This window comes from Sinohyriopsis cumingii, chromosome 1 (genome assembly GCF_028554795.1).
Source record: "Sinohyriopsis cumingii isolate HCF-2022 chromosome 1, ASM2855479v2, whole genome shotgun sequence".
In the NCBI taxonomy this organism is placed as follows: domain Eukaryota; kingdom Metazoa; phylum Mollusca; class Bivalvia; order Unionida; family Unionidae; genus Sinohyriopsis; species Sinohyriopsis cumingii.
Window position 1 is genome coordinate 141,290,044 of NC_142961.1, and position 25,836 is coordinate 141,315,879.

At 34.1% G+C, this 25,836-nt stretch overlaps 1 protein-coding gene across 6 annotated transcripts in view; it reads left to right on the forward strand.

The window, feature by feature from the left end:
• LOC149808028 (ras-related protein Rab-3) overlaps positions 1 to 25,836 on the forward strand; it is a 118,976-nt gene that overhangs the window by 54,110 nt on the left and 39,030 nt on the right. For all 6 annotated transcript variants that reach the window (XM_089972777.1, XM_089972760.1, XM_089972786.1 and 3 more), the window contains exons 2-3: positions 9,070 to 9,294; positions 25,713 to 25,831. In XM_089972777.1, coding sequence (XP_089828903.1) covers positions 9,070 to 9,294; positions 25,713 to 25,831 — 344 coding nt within the window. The remainder of the gene's footprint in view (positions 1 to 9,069; positions 9,295 to 25,712; positions 25,832 to 25,836) is intronic.

Here is a 25,836-nt window from a genome sequence, read left to right on the forward strand (position 1 = left end):
TGACAGTATATATTATATCTGTAAAAACTAAATCAGTTTTAAACCCTTGACATATATAAAAACAACACAAATCATTCTATTATAGCAATTTTTCTTATGTTTTTGCCTCAGATAATCTTGCTATGAGCCATATTGCCATAATCAAGTGAAAACCCCATGTTGATATGACCATATTGCCATAATCAAGTGAAAACCCCATGTTGATATGACCATATTGCCATAATCAAGTGAAAACCCCATGTTGATATGACCATATTGCCGTAATCAAGTGAAAACCCCATGTTGATATGACCATATTGCCATAATCAAGTGAAAACCCCATGTTGATATGACCATATTGCCGTAATCAAGTGAAAACCCTGTGTTGATATGACCATATTGCCATAATCAAGTAAAAACCCTGTGTTGATATGACCATATTGTCTTAATCAAGTAAAAACCATATTGCCATAATCAAGTAAAAACCCTGGGTTGATATGACCATATTGTCTTAATCAAGTGAAAATTCTGTGTTGATATGACCATATTGCCATAATCAAGTGAAAACCCCATGTTGATATGACCATATTGCCATAATCAAGTGAAAACCCCATGTTGATATGACCAATTGCCATAATCAAGTGAAAACCCCATGTTGATATGACCATATTGCCATAATCAAGTGAAAACCCCATGTTGATATGACCATATTGCCATAATCAAGTGAAAACCCCATGTTGATATGACCAATTGCCATAATCAAGTGAAAACCCCATGTTGATATGACCATATTGCCATAATCAAGTAAAAACCCTGTGTTGATATGACCATATTGCCATAATCAAGTAAAAACCCTGTGTTGATATGACCATATTGTCTTAATCAAGTAAAAACCATATTGCCATAATCAAGTAAAATCCCTGGGTTGATATGACCATATTGTCTTAATCAAGTGAAAATTCTGTGTTGATATGACCATATTGCCATGATCAAGTGAAAACCCCATGTTAATATGACAATATTGCCATAATCAAGTGAAAACCCCATGTTGATATGACCATATTGTCTTAATCAAGTGAAAATTCTGTGTTGATATGACCATATTGTCTTAATCAAGTGAAAACCCCATGTTGATATGACCATATTGCCATAATCAAGTGAAAACCCTGTGTTGATATGACCATATTGCCGTAATCAAGTGAAAACCCCATGTTGATATGACCATATTGTCTTAATCAAGTGAAAATTCTGTGTTGATATGACCATATTGTCATAATCAAGTGAAAACCCTCATGTTAATATGACCATATTGTCATAATCAAGTGAAAACCCCATGTTGATATGACCATATTGTCTTAATCAAGTGAAACCCTCATGTTAATATGACCATATTGCCATAATCAAGTGAAAACCCCATGTTGATATGACCATATTGCCGTAATCAAGTGAAAACCCTGTGTTGATATGACCATATTGCCATAATCAAGTAAAAACCCTGTGTTGATATGACCATATTGTCTTAATCAAGTAAAAACCATATTGCCATAATCAAGTAAAAACCCTGGGTTGATATGACCATATTGTCTTAATCAAGTGAAAATTCTGTGTTGATATGACCATATTGCCATAATCAAGTGAAAACCCCATGTTGATATGACCGTATTGCCATAATCAAGTGAAAACCCCATGTTGATATGACCAATTGCCATAATCAAGTGAAAACCCCATGTTGATATGACCATATTGCCATAATCAAGTAAAAACCCTGTGTTGATATGACCATATTGCCATAATCAAGTAAAAACCCTGTGTTGATATGACCATATTGTCTTAATCAAGTAAAAACCATATTGCCATAATCAAGTAAAATCCCTGGGTTGATATGACCATATTGTCTTAATCAAGTGAAAATTCTGTGTTGATATGACCATATTGCCATAATCAAGTGAAAACCCCATGTTAATATGACAATATTGCCATAATCAAGTGAAAACCCCATGTTGATATGACCATATTGTCTTAATCAAGTGAAAATTCTGTGTTGATATGACCATATTGTCTTAATCAAGTGAAAACCCCATGTTGATATGACCATATTGCCATAATCAAGTAAAAACCCTGTGTTGATATGACCATATTGCCGTAATCAAGTGAAAACCCCATGTTGATATGACCATATTGTCTTAATCAAGTGAAAATTCTGTGTTGATATGACCATATTGTCATAATCAAGTGAAAACCCCATGTTGATGTGACCATATTGTCTTAATCAAGTGAAACCCTCATGTTAATATGACCATATTGCCATAATCAAGTGAAAACCCCATGTTGATATGACCATATTGCCATAATCAAGTAAAAATCATGTGTTGATATGACCATATTGCCATAATCAAGTAAAAAACCCATGTTGATATGATCATATTGCCATAATCAAGTAAAAACCCTGTGTAGATATGACCATATTGTCTTAAGTGCAAATTCTGTGTTGATATGACCATATTGCCATAATCAAGTAAAAACCCTATGTTGATATGACCATATTGCCATAATCAAGTGAAAACCCCATGTTAATATGACCATATTGCCATAATCAAGTGAAAACCCCATGTTGATATGACCATATTGCCATAATCAAGTAAAAACCTTGTGTTGATATGACCATATTGCCATAATCAAGTGAAAACCCTGTGTTGATATGACCATATTGCCATAATCAAGTAAAAACCCTGTGTTGATATGACCATATTGCCATAATCAAGTAAAAACCCTGTGTTGATATGACCATATTGTCTTAATCAAGTGAAACCCTCATGTTAATATGACCATATTGCCATAATCAAATGAAAACCCTGTGTTGATATGACCATATTGCCATAATCAAGTAAAAACCCTGTGTTGATATGACCATATTGCCATAATCAAGTAAAAACCCCATGTTAATATGACCATATTGCCATAATCAAGTGAAAACCCCATGTTGATATGACCATATTGCCATAATCAAGTAAAAACCTTGTGTTGATATGACCATATTGCCATAATCAAGTGAAAACCCTGTGTTGATATGACCATATTGCCATAATCAAGTGAAAACCCCATGTTAATATGACCATATTGCCATAATCAAGTGAAAACCCTGTGTTGATACGACCATATTGCCATAATCAAGTAAAAACCCTGTGTTGATATGACCATATTGCCATAATCAAGTGAAAACCCCATGTTGATATGACCATATTGTCTTAATCAAGTGAAAATTCTGTGTTGATATGACCATATTGCCATAATCAAGTATAAACCCTGTGTTGATATGACCATATTGTCTTAATCAAGTGAAAACCCCATGTTGATATGACCATTTTGTCTTAATCAAGTGAAAATTCTGTGTTGATATGACCATATTGCCATAATCAAGTGAAAACCCCATGTTGATATGACCATATTGTCTTAATCAAGTGAAACCCTCATGTTAATATGACCATATTGCCATAATCAAGTGAAAACCCCATGTTGATATGACCATATTGCCATAATCAAGTAAAAACCATGTGTTGATATGACCATATTGCCATAATCAAGTGAAAACCCTGTGTTGATATGACCATATTGCCATAATCAAGTAAAAACCCTGTGTTGATATGACCATATTGCCATAATCAAGTGAAAACCCCATGTTGATATGACCATATTGCCATAATCAAGTAAAAATCCTGTGTTGATATGACCATATTGCCATAATCAAGTAAAAACCCTGTGTTGATATGACCATATTGCCATAATCAAGTAAAAACCCTGTGTTGATATGACCATATTGCCATAATCAAGTAAAAACCATATTGCCATAATCAAGTAAAAACCCCATGTTGATATGGCCATATTGTCATAATCATCTCGATGTGCCCATCTTTTCAGGAAAAGTGCTCCTGAGATGGCCAATACGGCCAACACTGCCTCCAGAATAATTTTTTTTATTGACATGGGGTTTTCAGTAAATGATTCATATGAGACAAAAATAGTTGGTCATTAGTGAAAATGCCACACTGATATAAAATATGGCTGGGTTGCTATGGTGCCTATCTTACAGGTTATCTTGCACTTCCAGAAAATGACATAGTATTCTTAATAAAAGACTTGTGATTTCTAGTTGGTACTGAATGAAGATTATAGGATTCTTATTAAAAGACTCGTGATTTCTAGTTGGTACTGAATGAAGATTAGGATTCTTATGAAAAGACTTGTGATTTCTAGTTGGTACTGAATGAAAATTATAGGATTCTTATCAAAAGACTTGTGATTTCTAGTTGGTACTGAATGAAGATTATAGGATTCTTATCAAAAGACTTGTGATTTCTAGTTGGTACTGAGTGAAGATTATAGGATTCTTATTAAAAGACTTGTGATTTCTAGTTGGTACTGAATGAAGATGATAGGATTCTTATTAAAAGACTTGTGATTTCTAGTTGGTACTGAATGAAGATGATAGGATTCTTATTAAAAGACTTTTGATTTCTAGTTGGTATTGAATGAAGTTTATAGGATTCTTGTTAAAAGACTTGTGATTTCTAGTTGGTACTGAATGAAGATGATAGGATTCTTATTAAAAGACTTGTGATTTCTAGTTGGTACTGAATGAAGATGATAGGATTCTTATTAAAAGACTTTTGATTTCTAGTTGGTATTGAATGAAGTTTATAGGATTCTTGTTAAAAGACTTGTGATTTCTAGTTGGTACTGAATGAAAATCAGGATTCTTATTAAAAGACTTGTGATTTCTAGTTGGTACTGAATGAAAATTATAGGATTCTTATCAAAAGACTTGTGATTTCTAGTTGGTACTGAATGAAGATTATAGGATTCTTATTAAAAGACTTGTGATTTCTAGTTGGTACTGAATGAAGATGATAGGATTCTTATTAAAAGACTTGTGATTTCTAGTTGGTACTGAATGAAGATTAGGATTCTTATTAAAAGACTTGTGATTTCTAGTTGGTACTGAATGAAAATTATAGGATTCTTATCAAAAGACTTGTGATTTCTAGTTGGTACTGAATGAAGATGATAGGATTCTTATTAAAAGACTTTTGATTTCTAGTTGGTATTGAATGAAGTTTATAGGATTCTTGTTAAAAGACTTGTGATTTCTAGTTGGTACTGAATGAAGATGATAGGATTCTTATTAAAAGACTTGTGATTTCTAGTTGGTACTGAATGAAGATGATAGGATTCTTATTAAAAGACTTTTGATTTCTAGTTGGTATTGAATGAAGTTTATAGGATTCTTGTTAAAAGACTTGTGATTTCTAGTTGGTACTGAATGAAAATCAGGATTCTTATTAAAAGACTTGTGATTTCTAGTTGGTACTGAATAAAAATTATAGGATTCTTATCAAAAGACTTGTGATTTCTAGTTGGTACTGAATGAAGATTATAGGATTCTTATTAAAAGACTTGTGATTTCTAGTTGGTACTGAATAAAGATTATAGGATTCTTATTAAAAGACTTGTGATTTCTAGTTGGTACTGAATGAAGATTAGGATTCTTATTAAAAGACTTTTGATTTCTAGTTGGTACTGAATGAAGATGATAGGATTCTTATTAAAAGACTCGTGATTTCTAGTTGGTACTGAATGAAGATGATAGGATTCTTATTAAAAGACTTTTGATTTCTAGTTGGTATTGAATGAAGATTATAGGATTCTTATTAAAAGACTTGTGATTTCTAGTTGGTACTGAATGAAGATGATAGGATTCTTATTAAAAGACTTGTGATTTCTAGTTGGTACTGAATGAAGATGATAGGATTCTTATTAAAAGACTTGTGATTTCTGGTTGGTACTGAATGAAGATTATAGGATTCTTATCAAAAGACTTGTGATTTCTAGTTGGTACTGAATGAAGATGATAGGATTCTTATCAAAAGACTTGTGATTTCTAGTTGGTACTGAATGAAGATTATAGGATTCTTATTAAAAGACTTTTAAGGTCAAAGGTCTTGACTCTGCTTTCAGCTGTACTGGCTTGTAAACAGAATAACAGGTATGTATTTGTATCCAACCCAGTTAATCTATATATCTGAAGAATACGTTGACTGATACCACCTCAGTAACTCCATTTTTTAAAAACAGCTGTAATTATAGATATGACCAAGCTTAGAATGTGGGTATATCTTGACATTGTATGAGATAAATTCAGAAGTCTTTTGTCCATGACCTCAGTTTCAAGGTCAGAGGCCATGTCAAAGATATTTTTTGTATTTGTAGGTATCTTGTGAACATGTTACTGTATTAAAATAGTTTTGTTGCAAATTTGGTATGTTGGAGTGTGTAAAGTATATCAAAGATTGTTTCATTATTCCACCAAAAATAATTGAAGGACAGAAGAATTGGACTTACTGTTGATTCCTTATGTTCTTTTCTGCCAGAAGAACTTCATTCTCTTCAGGGGATTTTTTTCTTCAGGAAAAGTGATTGCCACCTTTATTTGCTGTGCCACTGTAAAGATTATTAATATGCAGATTGTGAACTCTGGCATTTATGATGTTGTAAATCTAAATTCTTGCCAGATTTATTGATAATATTATGTGAACACTTGTGCTGCAGCTTATAAAGGGCAAGTCTATTTGCCTGGTACTGCCTATTATTATTTAAAGGGCAAGGCTATTTGCCAGGTACTGTGTATTAGCTGGAAATGATATTTAACCTTTTTAAATTTAGGTAAGTTTTGCATAGTTTATTGTATTTATCCATGTACATCCCTCCCCAGTTGGGGTTACTGCCATTGATTGTATAGACATATACCACAGTAATGACCTCCAGTTTTCAATATTGTCTGTCCCAACAGACACCCTTTTTCAAAATATAGACCTTAAGACTGGTATATAGACATCTTAGAAGCTGGCTGGCTTGAACCTATTGACTTGACCCTGGCACCAAACATAGAAGAGTTAAGTTTTGGGTGCTTGCTGTTCCATCATTTTTAATTCTGGGGCTACGCCTGTGCCAAAAGATCTGTGCTTTTATGGTAAACACCGACACAAACTAGGCACACTGCAAACAGAATAGACCTAGCACTGCCATTGCATAATATTCTATGAGATTGAATCATTGTTGCTCATTCTATTTAGGATTTCAATAGAACAGGGTAGACTTTTTAATTTCCCCTTTTTATGTATAAGAATAGATCAGGGTTTTCAAACTGTTTGGAAGTGAGCATATGTAAGAATAGATAAGGGTTTTCAAACTGTTTGGAAGTGAGCACATGTAAGAACAGATCAGGGTTTTCAAACTGTTTGGAAGTGAGCACATGTAAGAACAGATCAGGGTTTTCAAACTGTTTGGAAGTGAGCACATGTAACAACATACCAGGGTTTTCAAACTGTTGGGAAGTGGGCACATGTAAGAACAGATCAGGGTTTTCAAACTGTTTGGAGGTGAGTACATGTAAGAACAGATCAAGGTTTTCAAACTGTTTGGAAGTGAGCACATGTAACAACATAACAGGGTTTTCAAACTGTTGGGAAGTGGGCACATGTAAGAACAGATCAAGGTTTTCAAACTGTTTGGAGGTGAGCACATGTAAGAACAGATCAGGGTTTTCAAACTGTTTGGAAGTGAGCACATGTAACAACATAACAGGGTTTTCAAACTGTTGGGAAGTGGGCACATGTAAGAACAGATCAGGGTTTTCAAACTGTTTGGAGGTGAGCACATGTAAGAACAGATCAGGGTTTTCAAACTGTTTGGAAGTGAGCACATGTAACAACATAACAGGGTTTTCAAACTGTTGGGAAGTGGGCACATGTAAGAACAGATCAGGGTTTTCAAACTGTTTGGAGGTGAGCACATGTAAGAACAGATCAAGGTTTTCAAACTGTTTGGAAGTGAGCACATGTAACAACATAACAGGGTTTTCAAACTGTTGGGAAGTGGGCACATGTAAGAACAGATCAGGGTTTTCAAACTGTTTGGAAGTGAGCACATGTAAGAACAGATCAAGGTTTTCAAACTGTTTGGAGGTGAGCACATGTAACAACATAACAGGGTTTTCAAACTGTTTGGAAGTGAGCACATGTAAGAACAGATCAGGGTTTTCAAACTGTTTGGAAGTGAGCACATGTAAGAACAGATCAAGGTTTTCAAACTGTTTGGAAGTGAGCACATGTAAGAACAGATCAGGGTTTTCAAACTGTTTGGAAGTGTGCACATGTAACAACATAACAGGGTTTTCAAACTGTTGGGAAGTGGGCACATGTAAGAACAGATCAAGGTTTTCAAACTGTTGGGAAATGGGCACATGTAAGAACAGATCAGGGTTTTCAAACTGTTTGGAGGGTAAGCACATGTTACACATAAACAAATACAGTAATTGTCATCAGTAATGTCATCAACATTAAAACCCAACTTGTAGAAGTAAGAAATTGTTTTATCCAGACATTTTGCTATTTTGGACTTTCTGAATTCCAGCAGGGACGGTCCAAGCAGGTTAATTTATTTTCTAAAAATTTCAGATAGAATTTAATGCATGTAACTATGCGAGAAGGGTCTTATTTTATAATTTATCATAACAGAGGTGGATCAGAAAATTTGATCTCTTTACAAAAATAGTTTTTAAAACTGGAGACTTTTTTAGTGGATATAGTTTTTTTCTTGTTTTCTTTTATAAATGAACTGAAGCAGAAAGATGGCACAGTGCATGTAAATATAAAGTAAATTCAAGTGATATTATTGTTTTTAGAAACAAATGCTAATATTTTTGTACTTGATCTGATAAAATGAGACATGGATCCAAATAAAAAAAAGCACATTCATTTTATAATAGAATATCCCCTACATAGATAATTTATTTCCAAGCAGGTTTGCACTAATGGGACCTTGAAAACCCCCAGTGTCACTTGAACAGCAACCTTCCCACAATTGTATTAAAATCTGTCTCTGCTAAAGCCTCGGCTGCATTCACTATTGACATTGTTTCAGTATTGTAATTGACATAATTGCAGTAATAATAAAGGCCTGTCTACTATTGGACATGTCAACCTAAAATGAAATGGAAAGAAATTATCCATAAAGTTACTTTTCATATCTTTTCAGATGGCTTCAGCAAATGATTCCAAATGGCAGAAAGATGTTGCTGACCAGAATTTTGATTATATGTTCAAACTGTTGATAATTGGCAACAGTAGTGTTGGGAAAACCTCATTTTTGTTCCGGTATGCCGATGATTCCTTCACATCAGCATTTGTAAGCACTGTCGGGATAGATTTCAAAGTAAAAACAGTTTTTAGACAAGACAAAAGAGTGAAGCTACAGATATGGGTAAGTGAAATTGTATACATGACCTGGAGGCTATACAAATGTTGAAGTCTGTCTCCTTATATTATTGATATATGAAATTACTATATTGTCTGAGCATTTACTAACCAGATGTCAGCATTTTATATTGATATATGATTGGCTATATTGTCTGAGCATTTACCAATCAGATGTCAGCATTTTATATTGATATATGATTGGCTATATTGTCTGAGCATTTACCAACCAGATGTCAGCATTTTAAGCTGAGTTCGAGTTTGAGTGTTTTTACTTCAGATCTGGTCTCTCTTTCATAAACTGTTATGGTATTGAGTAAAAACATAACTTAAATTTGCATTTTCAGTATTTGTAAACCCCAGTAGAATAATTGTATGAAGTGGGTTGAAGTTGGTTATTTGAACTTAGCTCATTTCAATATTGAACTTAAATCTGACTTTGTAAAGCATCTACAGCTGGATAAAATTTTTGTCTGAATTCATGCTCAGGTTTGATAAAAACCTGATCTGGCCATACCTTTGATCATTGGTAAAATTAATCCACCAGATGGCAGACCAAGGCCATGTGGTCTTTAAGTATAGTGTTATATTTGTCAAGCCTTTGACCAGTGGTAAAATTAACCCACCAGATGGCAGGCCAAGTCTATGTGGTCTCTAATTATAATGTTATATTTGTCAAGCCTTTGACCAGTGGTAAAATTAACCCATTAGATGACAGGCCAAGGTCAAGGCCATGTGGTCTTTAAGTATAATGTTATATTTGTCAAGCCTTTGACCAGTGGTAAAATGAACCCACCAGATGGCAGACCAAGGCCATGTGGTCTTTAAGTATAGTGTTATATTTGTCAAGCCTTTGACCAGTGGTAAAATTAACCCATTAGATGACAGGCCAAGGTCAAGGTCATGTGGTCTTTAAGTATAATGTTATATTTGTCAAGCCTTTGACCAGTGGTAAAATGAACCCACCAGATGGCAGGCCAAGGCCATGTGGTCTTTAAGTATAGTGTTATATTTGTCAAGCGTTTGACCAGTGGTAAAATTAACCCACCAGATGGCAGGCCAAAGTCATGTGGTTTTAAAGTTTAGTGTTGCATCTGTTGTGGCTGCGTTGTGCATCAGTTATTATTTGTCTTTTTTACATGGTCTGTTTCTATTTATACATATCTTGTGACAGTCTTAAACATACTTAAAATACCTAGCAAACATGTTTTGATAACATTTATGAATAAAAGACCTTAAATTTTTTTTTTATACAAATGAATGGTAAAACGGCTTCTACTATCATAAGTTTTGTTCAGTTATTGACTGTTCTGGATTGTTGCATGTACGCTAAGTAAAATTGTAAAACTTTTTTTCCAATAGCATCCTAAAAAATGCTGAAAAATATGAATAAAAACTTGATCTGTGTTTTTTTCTAACTTTTGTTAATTTACTAGTCTCTGCTATTTTGATGCAAATAAATTCAGTTTTAAAAAAGCTTTAAAAAATTGTCCACAATAATTTCTTGGCTTAAAAAAGCTTGAAAATGAAATGTTATCCTCTGTAAGCACCTGTATCATTTTTATTTTCTGTACTGATCCAACTCTTCATTTAATTACATGGATGGGTTCTGGTGATAGGTATTAAGTCAAGTTAATAATCATGCACAGAAAAAAAATACAAATTCTGTTCTTGATATAAAATACATTGAAGAGGATATTAATGATCAGTACTTAATGGGGAAAACTTATGTTTGCAATGGGTAAAAAGCTGAGTATGATATTTACAGATTGGGGAAAACTTATGTTTGCAATGGGTAAAAAGCTGTGTATGATATTTACAGATTGGGGAAAACTTAAGTTTGGGTAAAAAGCTGTGCATGATATTTACAGATTGGGGAAAACTTATATTTGCAATGGGTAAAAAGCTGTGTATGATATTTACAGATTGAGGAAAACATATTTGCAATGGGTAAAAAGCTGCGTATGATATTTACAGATTGAGGAAAACTTAAGTTTGCAATGGGTAAAAAGCTGAGTATGATATTTACAGATTGAGGAAAAATTATGCTTGCAATGGGTAAAAAGCTGCGTGTGATATTTACAGATTGAGGAAAACTTATGTTTGCAGTGGGCAAAAAGCTGTGTATGATATTTACAGATTGAGGAAAACTTATGTTTGAAATGGGTAAAAAGCTGTGTATGATATTTACAGATTGGTCTTCAAATGTCAGTCAAATGATTATCTTTGTGACAGATCGGGAAAGGGCTTTTGATGACTACTTTGTCTCACTCATAGTAGTAATATTTTAAAGTGGATCAAAATGTGTATGTCCCAGCTCACACATCCTCAGGGATGAATGTACATGATAGCCAGAGCAAACAAAAATTAAGTGAACTGATAACCAATCTGTATAGGTATATATAAGAATACGTAAGTTTGATCATCTTTTGTTGAGCCAATATTAGTGGGAAGCAAGACATAACAGTCAGTTTTCAGACAGCAGCAGTTGCGGTGGTGTTCGGTTTGTTGATTTTCATATGGTTTAGTTAGTTTTTCATTTTTTTTATATTTCCTTCCTTGGCATGAATCATTGTGAAGCTAAGACAATTCATTGTACTACATGCTCACTGACATTATGGGTCAAGGTTCAAGTCTGAGAAAATTTGTGTTAATGTTTTAGTTATGGTTATTTATTTGTTTATATTTCCTAAACCCCTTGATGGATTTTCATCATTTATGGGATGAATCATTACAAGTCTACAACAATTAATTCATTCTCATTGTGATGGCCTTTCATCCATTGTCCATCAGTCCTCTGATGTCCATTGTTTTTTTATAGCACAAGTATGTTATTACTTTGCAGGATTACCATGACACTTGGCAGATCCTAAATGAATGGTGGCCGTTAGGCATGCAATATGACTACCATAGCACCTATCTTACTGAAGCCTGTTACTGCTACTACTCCTGGACTGGGTTTTTCACTAAAAGACCTATATGTCTAGTTATCATAAATGATCATGGTGCCAATCAAACATTCAGAATGGCCACCATGGTTGCAATCTTAAACATGTTGATATCTCATCATCATCAGAAAAGATGGTCATGTCAACATGTTTTTTTTTTACTAAACTTCCCTGATGTCTATTTGGTTGAAAACAAAAATTGTGCCCTTTAGACATCCAGTATGGTCACTATGGTGTCCATTTTGCAATCTTTTTGAACACTACACGTCCTGAATATCTCGGATGGTCATATCATGGGATTTTCACATAAGATTTCTTATGATGTCTGGTTGGTCCAAAATGAAAATGGTCCCAACCTTACATCCAATATGGCTGCCTTGAAGGCCATCCTCAACTCTTGTTATTATTACTCCTCCTGAACAGAAGTTCATATTTATATGGGGTTTTAACTGCAACAAATACTGTTATGTCTGGCTGGTCCTAAATGAAAATGGTCCCAACCTTACATCCAATATGGCTGCCTTGAAGGCCATCCTCAACTCTTGTTATTGTTACTCTTCCTGAACAGAAGTTCATATTTATATGAGGTTTTAACTGCAACAAATACTGTTATGTCTGGCTGGTCCTAAATGAAAATGGTCCCAGTCTTTCATACAATATGGCCACTGTGGCAGCCATCATAAAATCTTATAACTATTCCTCCTGGAAGGATAGTTGTATTGTCATGGGGTTTTCACTCAAATACTTCTTATGGTGTCTAATTAGTCCTAAATAAAAAATAGTATCTGTTGGACATGCATTTTTTCCTTTGATGTCCAGTGTAGCCACCACAGTGACCATCTTGAAAATGTTGTCATCACCACTCATCGTGAACATATGATTGTATCAGTGTGGGATTTTAGCTAAAGACTTTATATGATTCATAGTTAGACCTAAATGTTATTGTTATTGTTGTTTTGTATTGATGTGATTTTTTCACTTAAAAACTTTTGTATCTAATTGGTCCTAAATCAAATTGTGCATGTTGACTTGCCTTTGACCACACAGTATAGCCATCATAGTTTCCAGCTTGGAAATCTGGTTATTCCTACTCCTCCTGAATGGATGAAAAGTCTGTGTTATGTCTGATTGGTCCTAAATGAAAAAGTGTCTATCACACATATCCTTAGACATCCAGTACAGCTAATTCTGTGACCATCATGAAAATCATTACTTTGTTTCCAGAACAGATGGTTTTATTGACATAGAGTTTTCACTTAAAGACTTCATATGATGTCCAGTTTTTTCAAATAAAGACTTCAGATGATGTCCAGTTTTTTCAAATAAAAACTTCATACGATGTCCAGTTTTTTCAAATAAAGACTTCATATTTTGTTCAGTTGAGCCTAGCTGAATATAGTAATGATCTGATGTCTGATATGGCAGCCATGGTGGGCATTTTGAAAATACTGTTTTTGCTACTTCTTTTGAATAGATTTTCATATTAACCTTGGTTTTCACTAAATTACTTGTTAGGCAAAGACAAAACGTATCTTTCTGGTCATCCGACTATCCCAGTTTCTCAATGCCAATCCCAGCACTTTTTATAAAAAAAACCACATTAATTGTATATAATGTTTTCAAAAAAGACCTGCCTACCCTAATTTTAAAACCAGTGCAATAGATAACATACCTATTTTTTGGCCTTATTATGTGTAGAGGGTTTAGCTAATTCCACAGGTGGCTGACACAAGCTTAATGTGAAAAAAGCAAAAGCCTGAAGAAAAAAAGAATAATGAGTGAGTGACAAGTTCCTCAGGTTGTTTCTTTGACCTGCTTTGACGAACTCGACCATTAATACTATTAAGATGTAGGTTAATAGCTTCAGAATACTCTGTTCTACACCTCACTCATTCTTGGATATACAGCTCTTCCTCATTTTAATAATCTTCATTATAACACTGTTTTGGATGTAATGCTCTTCTGCTATGGACCCAGTGACCAAAATGAAACCATTGTACTTGGTCTATGAAATGAATGACAGTATGGGTTCTAAGAAAATAATATCTAGCTTTATTTACTTTTTAGAACATTATTGTCTGAAAAAATTAAATGCACTAATAGCATGCAGTAAATATATATATTTAATTTACATAAAGTTAAGTTATTGCTATATGTTTCCCTTACACAAAGAGACACACACCTACAAATATTTGACACCGCTCTGGTGGCCTACTGGTTTGAGTGTTTGCCTTGGAAGCAGGAGGTCATGGGTTTGAACCCCGGCTGAGTCATGCCAGAGACTTACAAAAATGGTACTAACAGCTGCCTTGCTTGCCACTCATTATTAAGAGGTTAGTGTTAGGACTGGTCGGCCTGGTGTCAGGATAATGTGACTGGGTGGGACATCATGCTATGTGTCTGCGGCATGATCCCCAGTGCTAGACATCACTATAAACTGCCACACTACAGACATCATAGCAATATGACTGAAAAACTGTTAAAGCTACATTAAAAATCGTAATCACACACACACATGCACACATATTTGATCATACTTGCCATAAAGGCTGAAATTTTTCCAAAATTTCTAAACATGTACATGATGTACAATAAAGACAATGATACTGTTGAATATAACTGATTTGAAACTCATCCTTACTGTCAGTATTGCCCTTGGTTAAGCTGTCAAGGTCAGTATTGCCCTAGGTTAAGCCATCAAGGTCATTATTGCCCTTAGTTAAGCTGTGAAGGTCAGCATTGTCCTTAGTTAAACTGTAAAGTCATTATTGCCCTTGGTTATGCAGTCAAGGCCAGCAGTGCCCTTGGTTAAGCAGTCAAGGTCATTATTGCCCTTGGTTAAGCTCTCAAGGCCAGTATTGTCCTTAGTTAAACTGTAAAGGTCATTATTGTCCTTAGTTAAGCAGTTACGGTCAGTATTGCCCTTGGTCAAGCCATCAAGGTCAGTATTGTCCTTAGTTAAACTTTAAAGGTAAGTATTGCCCTTAGTTAAACTGTAAACGTCAGTATTGCCCTTAGTTAAGCAGTCACGGTGAGTATTGCCCTTGGCTAAGCAGTCAAGTGGATATTTCATGTACCTCAGCCTCTCTTTTAATGATCCGGATATGTAACTGTATGGCAGTTTGAGGTGGAAGAATGTCCCCCTGGATTTGCTGACTGTGCTAACTGTAACCTTACCCCCCCCCCCCAATTTGCATATTGGTGTTATATCTGACAGCTATTTATATTGAAGCTAATGACAATATGCATGCTGTATCAACTTGTGATTGCTTCATTGGCTGTACATATTTTGGCTATAACAGAATACAAATTGTAAGACATGTCTTTGTTCAACATGTCTGACAATTTAGGTGAAACATCCTTAGGATCATTGTGATACTGTTTAGTTCTGCTTTGATGAAAAAATTCACAGTGCATTAGGATGTGGTACGTAGACATGCATTGTCAGTAAATCAAACTGCTGTGTAGTGTTTTATAATGTACAATATAACCAACTCCTGTCAACTTAAGCTCTTTTCATGGTGATTGTGAATTGGATATGCAATCATTCATATTTTAAGAAACAAAAAAAATAACAGAAAAAGCCTATTAAACAGTCCTTTAAGTAGAGATGTGAAAATGTAATTTACTGCAATATGTGTGTACAAGTCGAGTGAAACTGCAAATAAAGATCCTGATCTGCCATAGCGTAATGTGCCTGCAGATCAATGCATACGTTATTTGTTCTACTGATTACCTCTAACAAACTGCGCAGACCTAGATCAGCTGATGCATTATGTGACAGCAGATCTGGGTCTATGCAGTTTGCAGTTGCACTCTTATAAGTGAATATATACGGTAATTAAATTGTAACAGGTAGTTCTTGTAATCATTTAATTAATTGTACCATGTAGTTCATGCGTGACTGACTTCGATGTTAGTTGACATGGGTCACAGTTTTGTAAACATTTGCAGGCAATAAACTAAACTTAGACAATTACACATGTTAGCATTACTTGTTATACTGTGGCATTATAACAAGGGAGAACTGGATTACTGAACTTAAATATTCAGCCTGCAGTTAAATTGATTTATCTTAAAGAAAGCTTAACAACTTGTATAATTCTAATTTCACTTCAAGAATGTTAAAAAATTTGGGTTTCATACTCAAAAAGTATTTGATGAAATCCAAGGCCTGAATTATGGTTTAAAATAAATTTGTCTTGTACGTCATTCATTCGGCATTTATTTTCTTGGCCATGATTTTCCAAGTTTTTTCCAGTAGAAGATGCAGATAGGTTTTACACAGATCATTAAATATTTATCATGAAAAAAAATCAATCCTGTAGAGCCTGAGTGGTAGTCCATGTGTGAAAGCAATAAGAATTGACAATGTGTATAAGCTGTAAGAACTGAGTGCATCTGACCTTCCTATTTCACATTAATCATTCTTATTAATTCCATCCCTATTGATTAGTCTTTTTGTGAACATTTTACAGTAGTAAAGGAGAACCATGGTAACTGGCAAAATCAATTTCCTTGTTTGTAATTTTCCTTTTTAGCTGGGAGCTAAATTTATCTTTGTTATGCTGTCTACCACTGGAAAACATTCAGGCTTCTCTAATCAAAAGAAGATTATTTTGTACGATTTTTTGTCAGTCTGGTAAAGAAACATACATAATATTCTTAATTATTTGTGTGTGGTCCCTTTGATGGCGTGGACCCTGTAAAGATATTTCTGCTAATAGTCATGTGTCTATACATAGAACCAATAAATCAATGTCATGGACGTTGGATTGGTTAATCTTCATAATTATGACCATTACTGGGGAATGTCTCAAAGGTAAAAAGGACATATTAGATCACTATGATGCTGACAGCTTAGCATGTGGTTGTGGTCTTATCAGTCATATCAGTACTCCAGTGGTTAGAGTGTCTGCATTGGATGCAGGAGGTTGTGGGTTTGAACCCCGGCTAAGTCATATCAGAGACTTCTAAAAATGGTGCTAGCAGCTGCCTTGCTTGGCGCTTAGCATTAAGAGGTTAGTGCTAGGACTGGTTGGTCTGATGTCAGGATAATGTGACTGGGTGGGACATGATGCCATATGTCTGCGACATGATGCCCCAGTGCTAGACATCACTATAAACTGTCACTCTGCAGACGTTGGTGCGATATGACTTAATTTTTTTTAAAAGCTACATTAAAAATCCAGATCACACATACAAACACAGTACTCCATCACTGTTATAATATAACAGTACAATTATATTGATAATATTTAATGTATTTCATTATAAGGCCTTCACATTATATTTCAGTATACTCAGTGGCTGCCATGGAGAGTGTTATAATGAGTCCTTTCTGTGTGTGTGTTTGTTTGTGTGTGTGTGTGTGTGTGCATGCACGCATGCATACATGTGTGTGCGTGTGTATCTCAGGCCTTCAGAAATCCTCATATTTGCATAGCATGTATAACAGGACTTACCTTTGACTGTTCTGACTGCCTATGCTAAGTTCGGGAGTAAACCATTCACTTTGAGTAAAGAGAAATTGCGAACAAACAGTCAAGTCATTTTCTTGAAGTCCATAAAGAATATGCAGAAATATGTTCTAAACAGACGAAAAGATAATTACGGCTCTGTACTAATGTACAGAAGAAACTGGCAGTATCAAGTTTAATTGTAGCAGCAAACCCTTACATTCCTACAACTTACATGGTTTGTTCCACTAGCATTATTCAACTACACTATCTGTACTTTAAAAAGTTATTGAAAAATATGTCAGCAAGCATCTTATTGGATATCTTTACAGTTACCAATTCCTTCATAAATCGCAATCAGGTTGAAAGCAGAAACATTTATGTCAGACTGCATTGGCAGTTGAATCTTCATTGATTTGTAAAAAAAATTATTTAACAATTTTAAAATTTGGTTGACCATTGTGTGCTCATTAAAGAACTTTTGGCCTACAAGTATTCTTCAAACATGGATGTGTGGTTCCCGTCATATCTCTTGAACAGACCCCATGTTGTTTATATGGGTAAATATAGTTCTGATTTAAGTCATCTTTTTAAGACTGCTCCTGTGGCCTAGTGGTTAGAGCATCTGCCTTGGATGCGGGAGGTCATGGGTTCAATTCCTGGCTGAGTCATACCAAAGACTTATAAAAATGGTACTTACAGCTGCCTCACTTGGCGCTCATCATTAAGAAGTTAGTGTTAGAACTGGTCGGCCTGGTGTCAGGATAATGTGACTGGGTGGGACATCATGCTATGTGTCTGCAGCATGATGCCCCAGTGCTAGACATCACTATAAACTGTCACACTGCAGACATCATAGTGATATGACTGAAAAATTGTTAAAGCTACATTAAAATTCCAAATCACACATTTTTAAGTGGAGTTCCACAAGGATCTGTATTAAGGCCTCTTGTTTTACTACTTTTTTTGCAATAATTAAGCCTTGTATCATGTGCAATCTAATACAGAGCTTTCTGCTGATGACTCTACATTGCATTCGTCTGCCAAATCTCTTGACTCCATTAAAAATAAACTTCAAATCGACCTCAACAATATATCAGTTTGGTGTCAACAAAATATGCGGGAGGTCAAGAGTTCAAACCCCAGATGAGTCATAACAGAGAATGAAAAAATGATACTAGCAGATGCCTTGCTTGTTTTTTTTCATTTTCGTCTGAAATTCGAGTAGAAAACACATTTTGAAAGCTATTGCTGAATACATCCTAAAACATCAACTTCCAGGTGAACTTCCAATAACATAATGCCTAGCTGTGTTAGAAACAACGTTTTTCATTGGCTATTTGGCTCGCGCATGAGCAGAAGGGTAAAAGTTGGAGTTCTTTTGTTGTTGTTGTTTTTTGCTTAACGAACCCATTATTTTCATATCGAGACCACTTTTTATTCCAAATGCTTATCTTATCCTACTATTTTGCAAAGGTTTATCTGTCTGTTTGCAGTTCATACTGGTCTGCCTTAGATCTAAGACCATATGGTCTAAAATCCGAACATGAAATCTGATTCCGACCACAACCGAATTTAGGGTAGAAAAAAAAAGGGTAAAAAAATGAGGTTTTCCCTCTATTTTGTAGTGCAACTAGAAATTCCAAATTATTTGGTATAATTGTAGAGCTACATCTGTCTACCTTTCTATAATAACACCCACTTTAGTGTATCATACATGACCTTGACGCTACAGGCTACTACCTTCTGCCTCATAAACTTGTCACCAGGGGTTAATGTGTTAAGAGGTTAAATAGGACTGGTTGGCCTGGTATCTGGATGATTGGACTGGGTAAGACCTGGGACATCGTGCTACATGTCTGTGGCATGATGCCCCAGTGCTAGACATTGCTATGAACTGCCATACTACAGACATCATAGTAACATGACTGAAAAATGGTTACAGCTATGTTAAAAATCCAAATCATGCACATACAAAAAGACAAAACATCTTAAGAAAGGTAAATTCAAAGATCATTTGGTCAACTGTACAGATTGTTTCTTTTTTGTTGACTAAGAGTCTTTGGTCCTTATTCTTTGTATTCCCAATTGTATATACACACTATAGTCACAAAATACAAGTAAAAAGCAATGTGAAAACTTATCTCCTGGACTTATAAAATATATACAACTGAATGATGCCAATGGTCTGCATTGTACACATTACATCATTGCTTTGCACCATGTGGTTTGTGTTTTGGTTGGTTAGCACATGATACCGAACAAACTTAACCATCAGACTATATGGATGTTAATTTTTGAAAAAAGTTATGAAGAATAATACACGTTTTTGATAAAATTCTTTTGTTGTATTCTTCTTGTAGAAAAATAATTTTTTTTAAAAATTAGTTTGAGGGGAGACCACTTAATCATGGAAGGTTAATACTAACACTAAAACAGCAGCAAATCCAAAACTGAAATTGACAATTTAATAATAAGGCATATCATTGTTTTTCTTTTTTTGTCACAAATTTTTATATCTTATGTGATGTATTAAATTTCACAAATATATGGCAATATATAAACATATTTAGGAAATATGTCTGGCAAGAGCCATTAAAATTGCAGGATAAGATTTCTGTGTCTCAAGCTGCATAATTCTTACATCTAAATTAAAATATAAATATTAAATAAAGTATTTAAACATAAAAGATCATTATGTACATATGTCTACAGCTACAGACTGTGTCTAAGATCATTATATACATATGTCTACAGCTACAGACTGTCTGGCATTGTTAAGAATGAAATTATGTACATATGTCTACAGCTACAGACTGTGTCTAAGATCATTATGTACATATGTCTACAGCTACAGACTGTGTCTAAGATCATTATGTACATATGTCTACAGCTACAGACTGGCTGGCATTGTTAAGAATGAAATTATGTACATATGTCTACAGCTACAGACTGTGTCTAAGATCATTATGTACATATGTCTACAGCTACAGACTGTGTCTAAGATCATTATATACATATGTCTACAGCTACAGACTGTCTGGCATTGTTAAGAATGAAATTATGTACATATGTCTACAGCTACAGACTGTGTCTAAGATCATTATGTACATATGTCTACAGCTACAGACTGTGTCTAAGATCATTATGTACATATGTCTACAGCTACAGACTGTGTCTAAGATCATTATGTACATATGTCTACAGCTACAGACTGTCTGGCATTGTTAAGAATGAAATTATGTACATATGTCTACAGCTACAGACTGTGTCTAAGATCATTATGTACATATGTCTACAGCTACAGACTCTGTCTAAGATCATTATGTACATATGTCTACAGCTACAGACTGTCTAAGATCATTATGTACATATGTCTACAGCTACAGACTGTGTCTGGCATTGTTAAGAATGAAACTGTGTAAGACTTTAAAAGAGTAATTTGTTTCATCTGTCTATAATCAGAGAATTTAAATGAATATCATAGTTCCACAGAAATTTCAAGATACAGTTCTTACTATTGGAAATTTTATCATCATTGAAAACATACTTTCTCATTACTTTTTCACAACTGAATACATTATAGCTTACAAACATGTTAGAGGTACTGTTCCATCTTGGAAGGTTTAATAGAAAATGAAGACCATTATTGTACCTGATACATTGTAACTAGTTTTCTTTTCATACATTCACTGAAGATTGTCATCAGAGGAGCGCAGTCAAAGAACAATTTCTGAATTTACATACAAGCATGTTTGTTCAAGTACATAAAATCTGTAATGTGTCTCATCATATCCTCATCATGTGACTGATTGGATTTTAAAATATGACTCAAATATGTATGACGCACAGTTGACGTATGTAAGAGCATGGCCATTTCGATGTACATAGTGAGGGGATGGTTATTTGAAATATTTTTGGATGAAAGACAACGCATACAGAATTTTGTGTATTATATAGATGGTATCAATCTTAAATCCATATTTTTCACATTCTTTAATAATTTCCTTAAACCTGTGACAGAAATACTTATCAATGATGTATCAGCAAAACTAAATTGTTAATTGAAGTCAAATGTTGTGGCACAAACCCAGCTTTCAGTTTAACACATCTAGATATATATTAAATCACAAAGGTGAAGAAAACCTTGATTCCCAATCCCATTGGTTTCATGGAAGGAGCTGGATACACTTTCCCAGCACACATAGTACAACTGTTTGCATACCAGTTAACTAAAGTATGAACTATGTAAATTGGAATTTGAATATCAAGCAACATTTTAAAGAGTGTCCAATGACTGACCCTATCAAATGCTTTAATAGCATTTAAAAAGCATGCAAACACTGTGCTGCCATGTTGTATGTAATTGTTGACTTTTTCAAGGATATAGTGGCAAAAGTTTGTTGAACGTTTAAAATCAAACTGATTATCAGAAATTGTCTTCACATTGTTGCAGTACAATACATTCAAATAGTTTTGAAATAATTGTTGTACAATACATTCAAATAGTTTTGAAATAATAGTTGTAAGAGCTATAGGTCTATAATTATTGTTACATGTTTAGGCTCTTACAATATGTAACAGAAAAGAGTGAAGACAGCAAGCTTTATAAAATTTAACAAATAATTTATTTCCCTAGAAAAACAAGGTAACAATGAGAAAATGAACTTGCGATTTTATAAATCAAATCCAAAAAAATCCGAGAATTAAAAAAATAGACGTCCTATTATTAAAAAGTCAGAAATAAAACTGAGTTTGAATCCCAATGAAATCCAAAATGTAAGGTGATGACATGTTGTGGTCAGCATCGTACTGATGTTAACAGTTCTTTGTTGAATCACAGAAGTCAGTATCACAGTTTGAATTCTTTTAAGTTTCAATAAATATCCTTGTCCAAGAATTAATTTAGAGTACTAGTATTTACAGGAAAAAGAATCTTGAAATCCAAATGAATTGAAGAAAACAAAATAATTAGTCCAAAACTGGTCACAACATAAAACATCTGGGCATCTCCAGTGTTAAGGCAAGTATGACTATTATTTCTCCAAAAAAGCAATAATAAATCTAGCTACAACATAAAACAGATACCCAGACATGGGTCATTCCTCTGGATAAACCTAATTGATACATGTTATTTAACACATACTCCAAGTATGGCCTTGATACTGCTTTATGAATCATACTCTGACAATAATATAAAAAAAATAATAATAAAAAGTTGTTTTCTACAAACTGTCACTGGTTCTGTATCAAGGTCAGGAACTAGGTCAGCATTAGATACAATGTTTCTATAAAGTTGTTTATGTAAAAAATATAAAAAAATCAGTCAGAACTGAACTCTATTCCAGTAAATAAAGTTACATTACAATTGCATGTAATGGAATAATTTTTTTTAAAAACTTGCAAAGAAAAGAAATAAATTAAATCAGATCAAATATTCATAACATTATTTTTGTCCCATAGCAATTTTACTTCTCATTAGTGAGATAATTGTAACTTTTACACTTATGAAATCATCTGGAACAAAGTTATGTACAAACATGCAATTAAATGAAATCTTCTGGAACAAAGTTATGTACAAATGTGCAATTGAATGAAATCATCTGGAACAAAGTTATGTACAAACATGCAGTTAAATAAAATCATTTGGAACAAAGTTATGTACAACATGCAATTAAATGAAGTCATCTGGAACAAAGTTATGTACAAACATGCAATTAAATAAAATCATCTGGAACAAAGTTATGTACAACATGCAGTTAAATGGAATCATCTAGAACAAAGTCATCTGGGACAAAGTTATACAATTAAATAAAATCATCAAAAGAACATGTCTAGTATCTGAAAATGTAAAATGTTCTATGTATGTGTATGTGTTAAAACTGTCAATTTACTCATTTTCATGGACATTGTGGTGGCCGTAATTAAACCACAAATTAAAAGACTATGAATAAGGATCATTGTCCCAGTATTTGAATTTAAGTACTAAGAAAAATGTTTTTTTGTTTTTGTTGTAAAACCATGAAAATTGATACCCACTAATAAGAAAGATTTTATAGTAATGTGGTCTTCTTTAAAGTGATAATTTTAGATGACCAACAAACAATGTACTTTAAATTCATTTATTGCCCTAGTTTTGCACAAAAAAAATTATTTTATCTGGTACTTTATTTGTTGATATATAACTCTGATGAGGAGTGATGTCTTATTATCTTTGCAGTTTGATGATCGTTTTGCTGGAGTCTTGACATTTGCAATTTGTGTGATTAGCAACCTAAAATCCACAACAATTTCAGAAATAAAAATTATTGTGTTGTTACTTTCTTGAACAATTATGAAATATTTATTATTGTATTGTTACATTCTTGAACAATTATGACATATTTATGCTTCTGTTTCCTCCAGTCAGAGTGAACCATATATGCAACCATTATATTATCTTTTATAGTAGCCAGATTTAACCTGAAAAATATATAGGTACTTGTAAGTCAGTATAGCATAAATTGTTAATACTGTATTGTAAAATTAGAGAGTGAAAGTGTTAAATTGTTTAAATGTAGATGGTTTTGATTGGCCAATCGCAGCTAGTGAGAAAGACTGATAGAAAATTGTAGAGTAGAAAACTTAAGCCCAAGCTTAAAGTCCAAACTTTGTATATTTAGTCAGAAATGAGATAGAATCAGATCTGTTGGGATTTCTTAACTCATCCCTCTTTAAGGCCTCCTCTATTTACAGACCTTGATACTCCATAGATAACACCTGGCCTGAAAATCATGAAACACAACCTTAATTCAGAGCATGTGATCAACTAGCACTCAAATAAAAAGGTATATGAGAAGTAAAGCCTTTTGTAATTGGTTGATTATAAATCTCAAATTCAAGCTCATGGGTTTCATGATCTCCAAGCCGAATTTGTGAGATTCAAGATCTCCATCCCTGATTTGTGGGTTTTATGATCTCTAAGCCTGATTTGTGGGTTTCATGATATCCAAGCCTGGTTTGTAGGTTTCATGATTCCAAGCCTAATTTGTGGGTTTCTTGATCACCATGCCTGATTTTGTGGGTTTCATGATCATGCCTGATTTGTTGGTTTCATGATCATCATGCCTGATTTGTGGGTTTCATGATATCCAAGCCTAATTTTGTGGGTTCTGAGCATGGCTTGAAATTCATGCTTAATTTTTTGAAAACATGGGATCAAGTCTGGTACATTCAGGATCAGTGATTTTTTAAAAAAATTTCTATCCCACCCAGCTGCCTCCAACCTGAAAGACAACCTTATGCCAACATTCTAGTCATCAAACCTTTATTTTACCTAATTATTCTTATATTTATATTCAGTATTAGGACATTATTGGTAAATTTTATATCCTATTTAATTGATAAGAATCAGGCATGGATTTGACTAGCGTGATTTAGTTGGACCTACATGTATGTCTTAAATCCAGTGATCTGACTGGCTGAAATTTAAGTCTGATGTAAAGTTCATCAATCAAATATATTAAGTCTGTGTTAGTGTTATTACTTATATTGGTGAAGTTGGGTTAAAATGGCTGAAATTCTAGACCAAAGTTTGAGTCAAGTGGTTAGAGTGTCTGCCTCGGATGCGGGAGGTCGTGGGTTTGATCCCTGGCTGAGTCATATCAAAGACTTATAAAAAAAATTTGGTACTAACAGCTGCCTCACTTGATACTCAGCATTAAAAGGTTAGTGTTAGGACTGGGAGGCCTGGTGTCAGGATAATGTGACTGGGTGGGACATCATGCTACATGGCTGCAGCATGATGCCCCAGTACTAGACATCTCTATAAACTGACATACTGCAGACATCGTAGCGATATGACTGAAAAATTGTTAAAGCTACATTAAAAATCGAAATCACACACACACTTGAGTCAAGGATTACAGTTTTGTTGGTGAAATACAGGCCTGTCATATTAGTGCATGTTGATATAACTTATATTATCATCCAGTGGTAAATAGAGCTTATTGTTAATGAAATATATTTGTCTTTTTCAGGACACAGCAGGCCAAGAAAGGTATAGAACCATCACAACAGCATACTACAGAGGGGCCATGGGCTTCATTCTTATGTATGATGTAACAAATGAGGAATCTTTTAATGCAGTCCAGGATTGGTAAG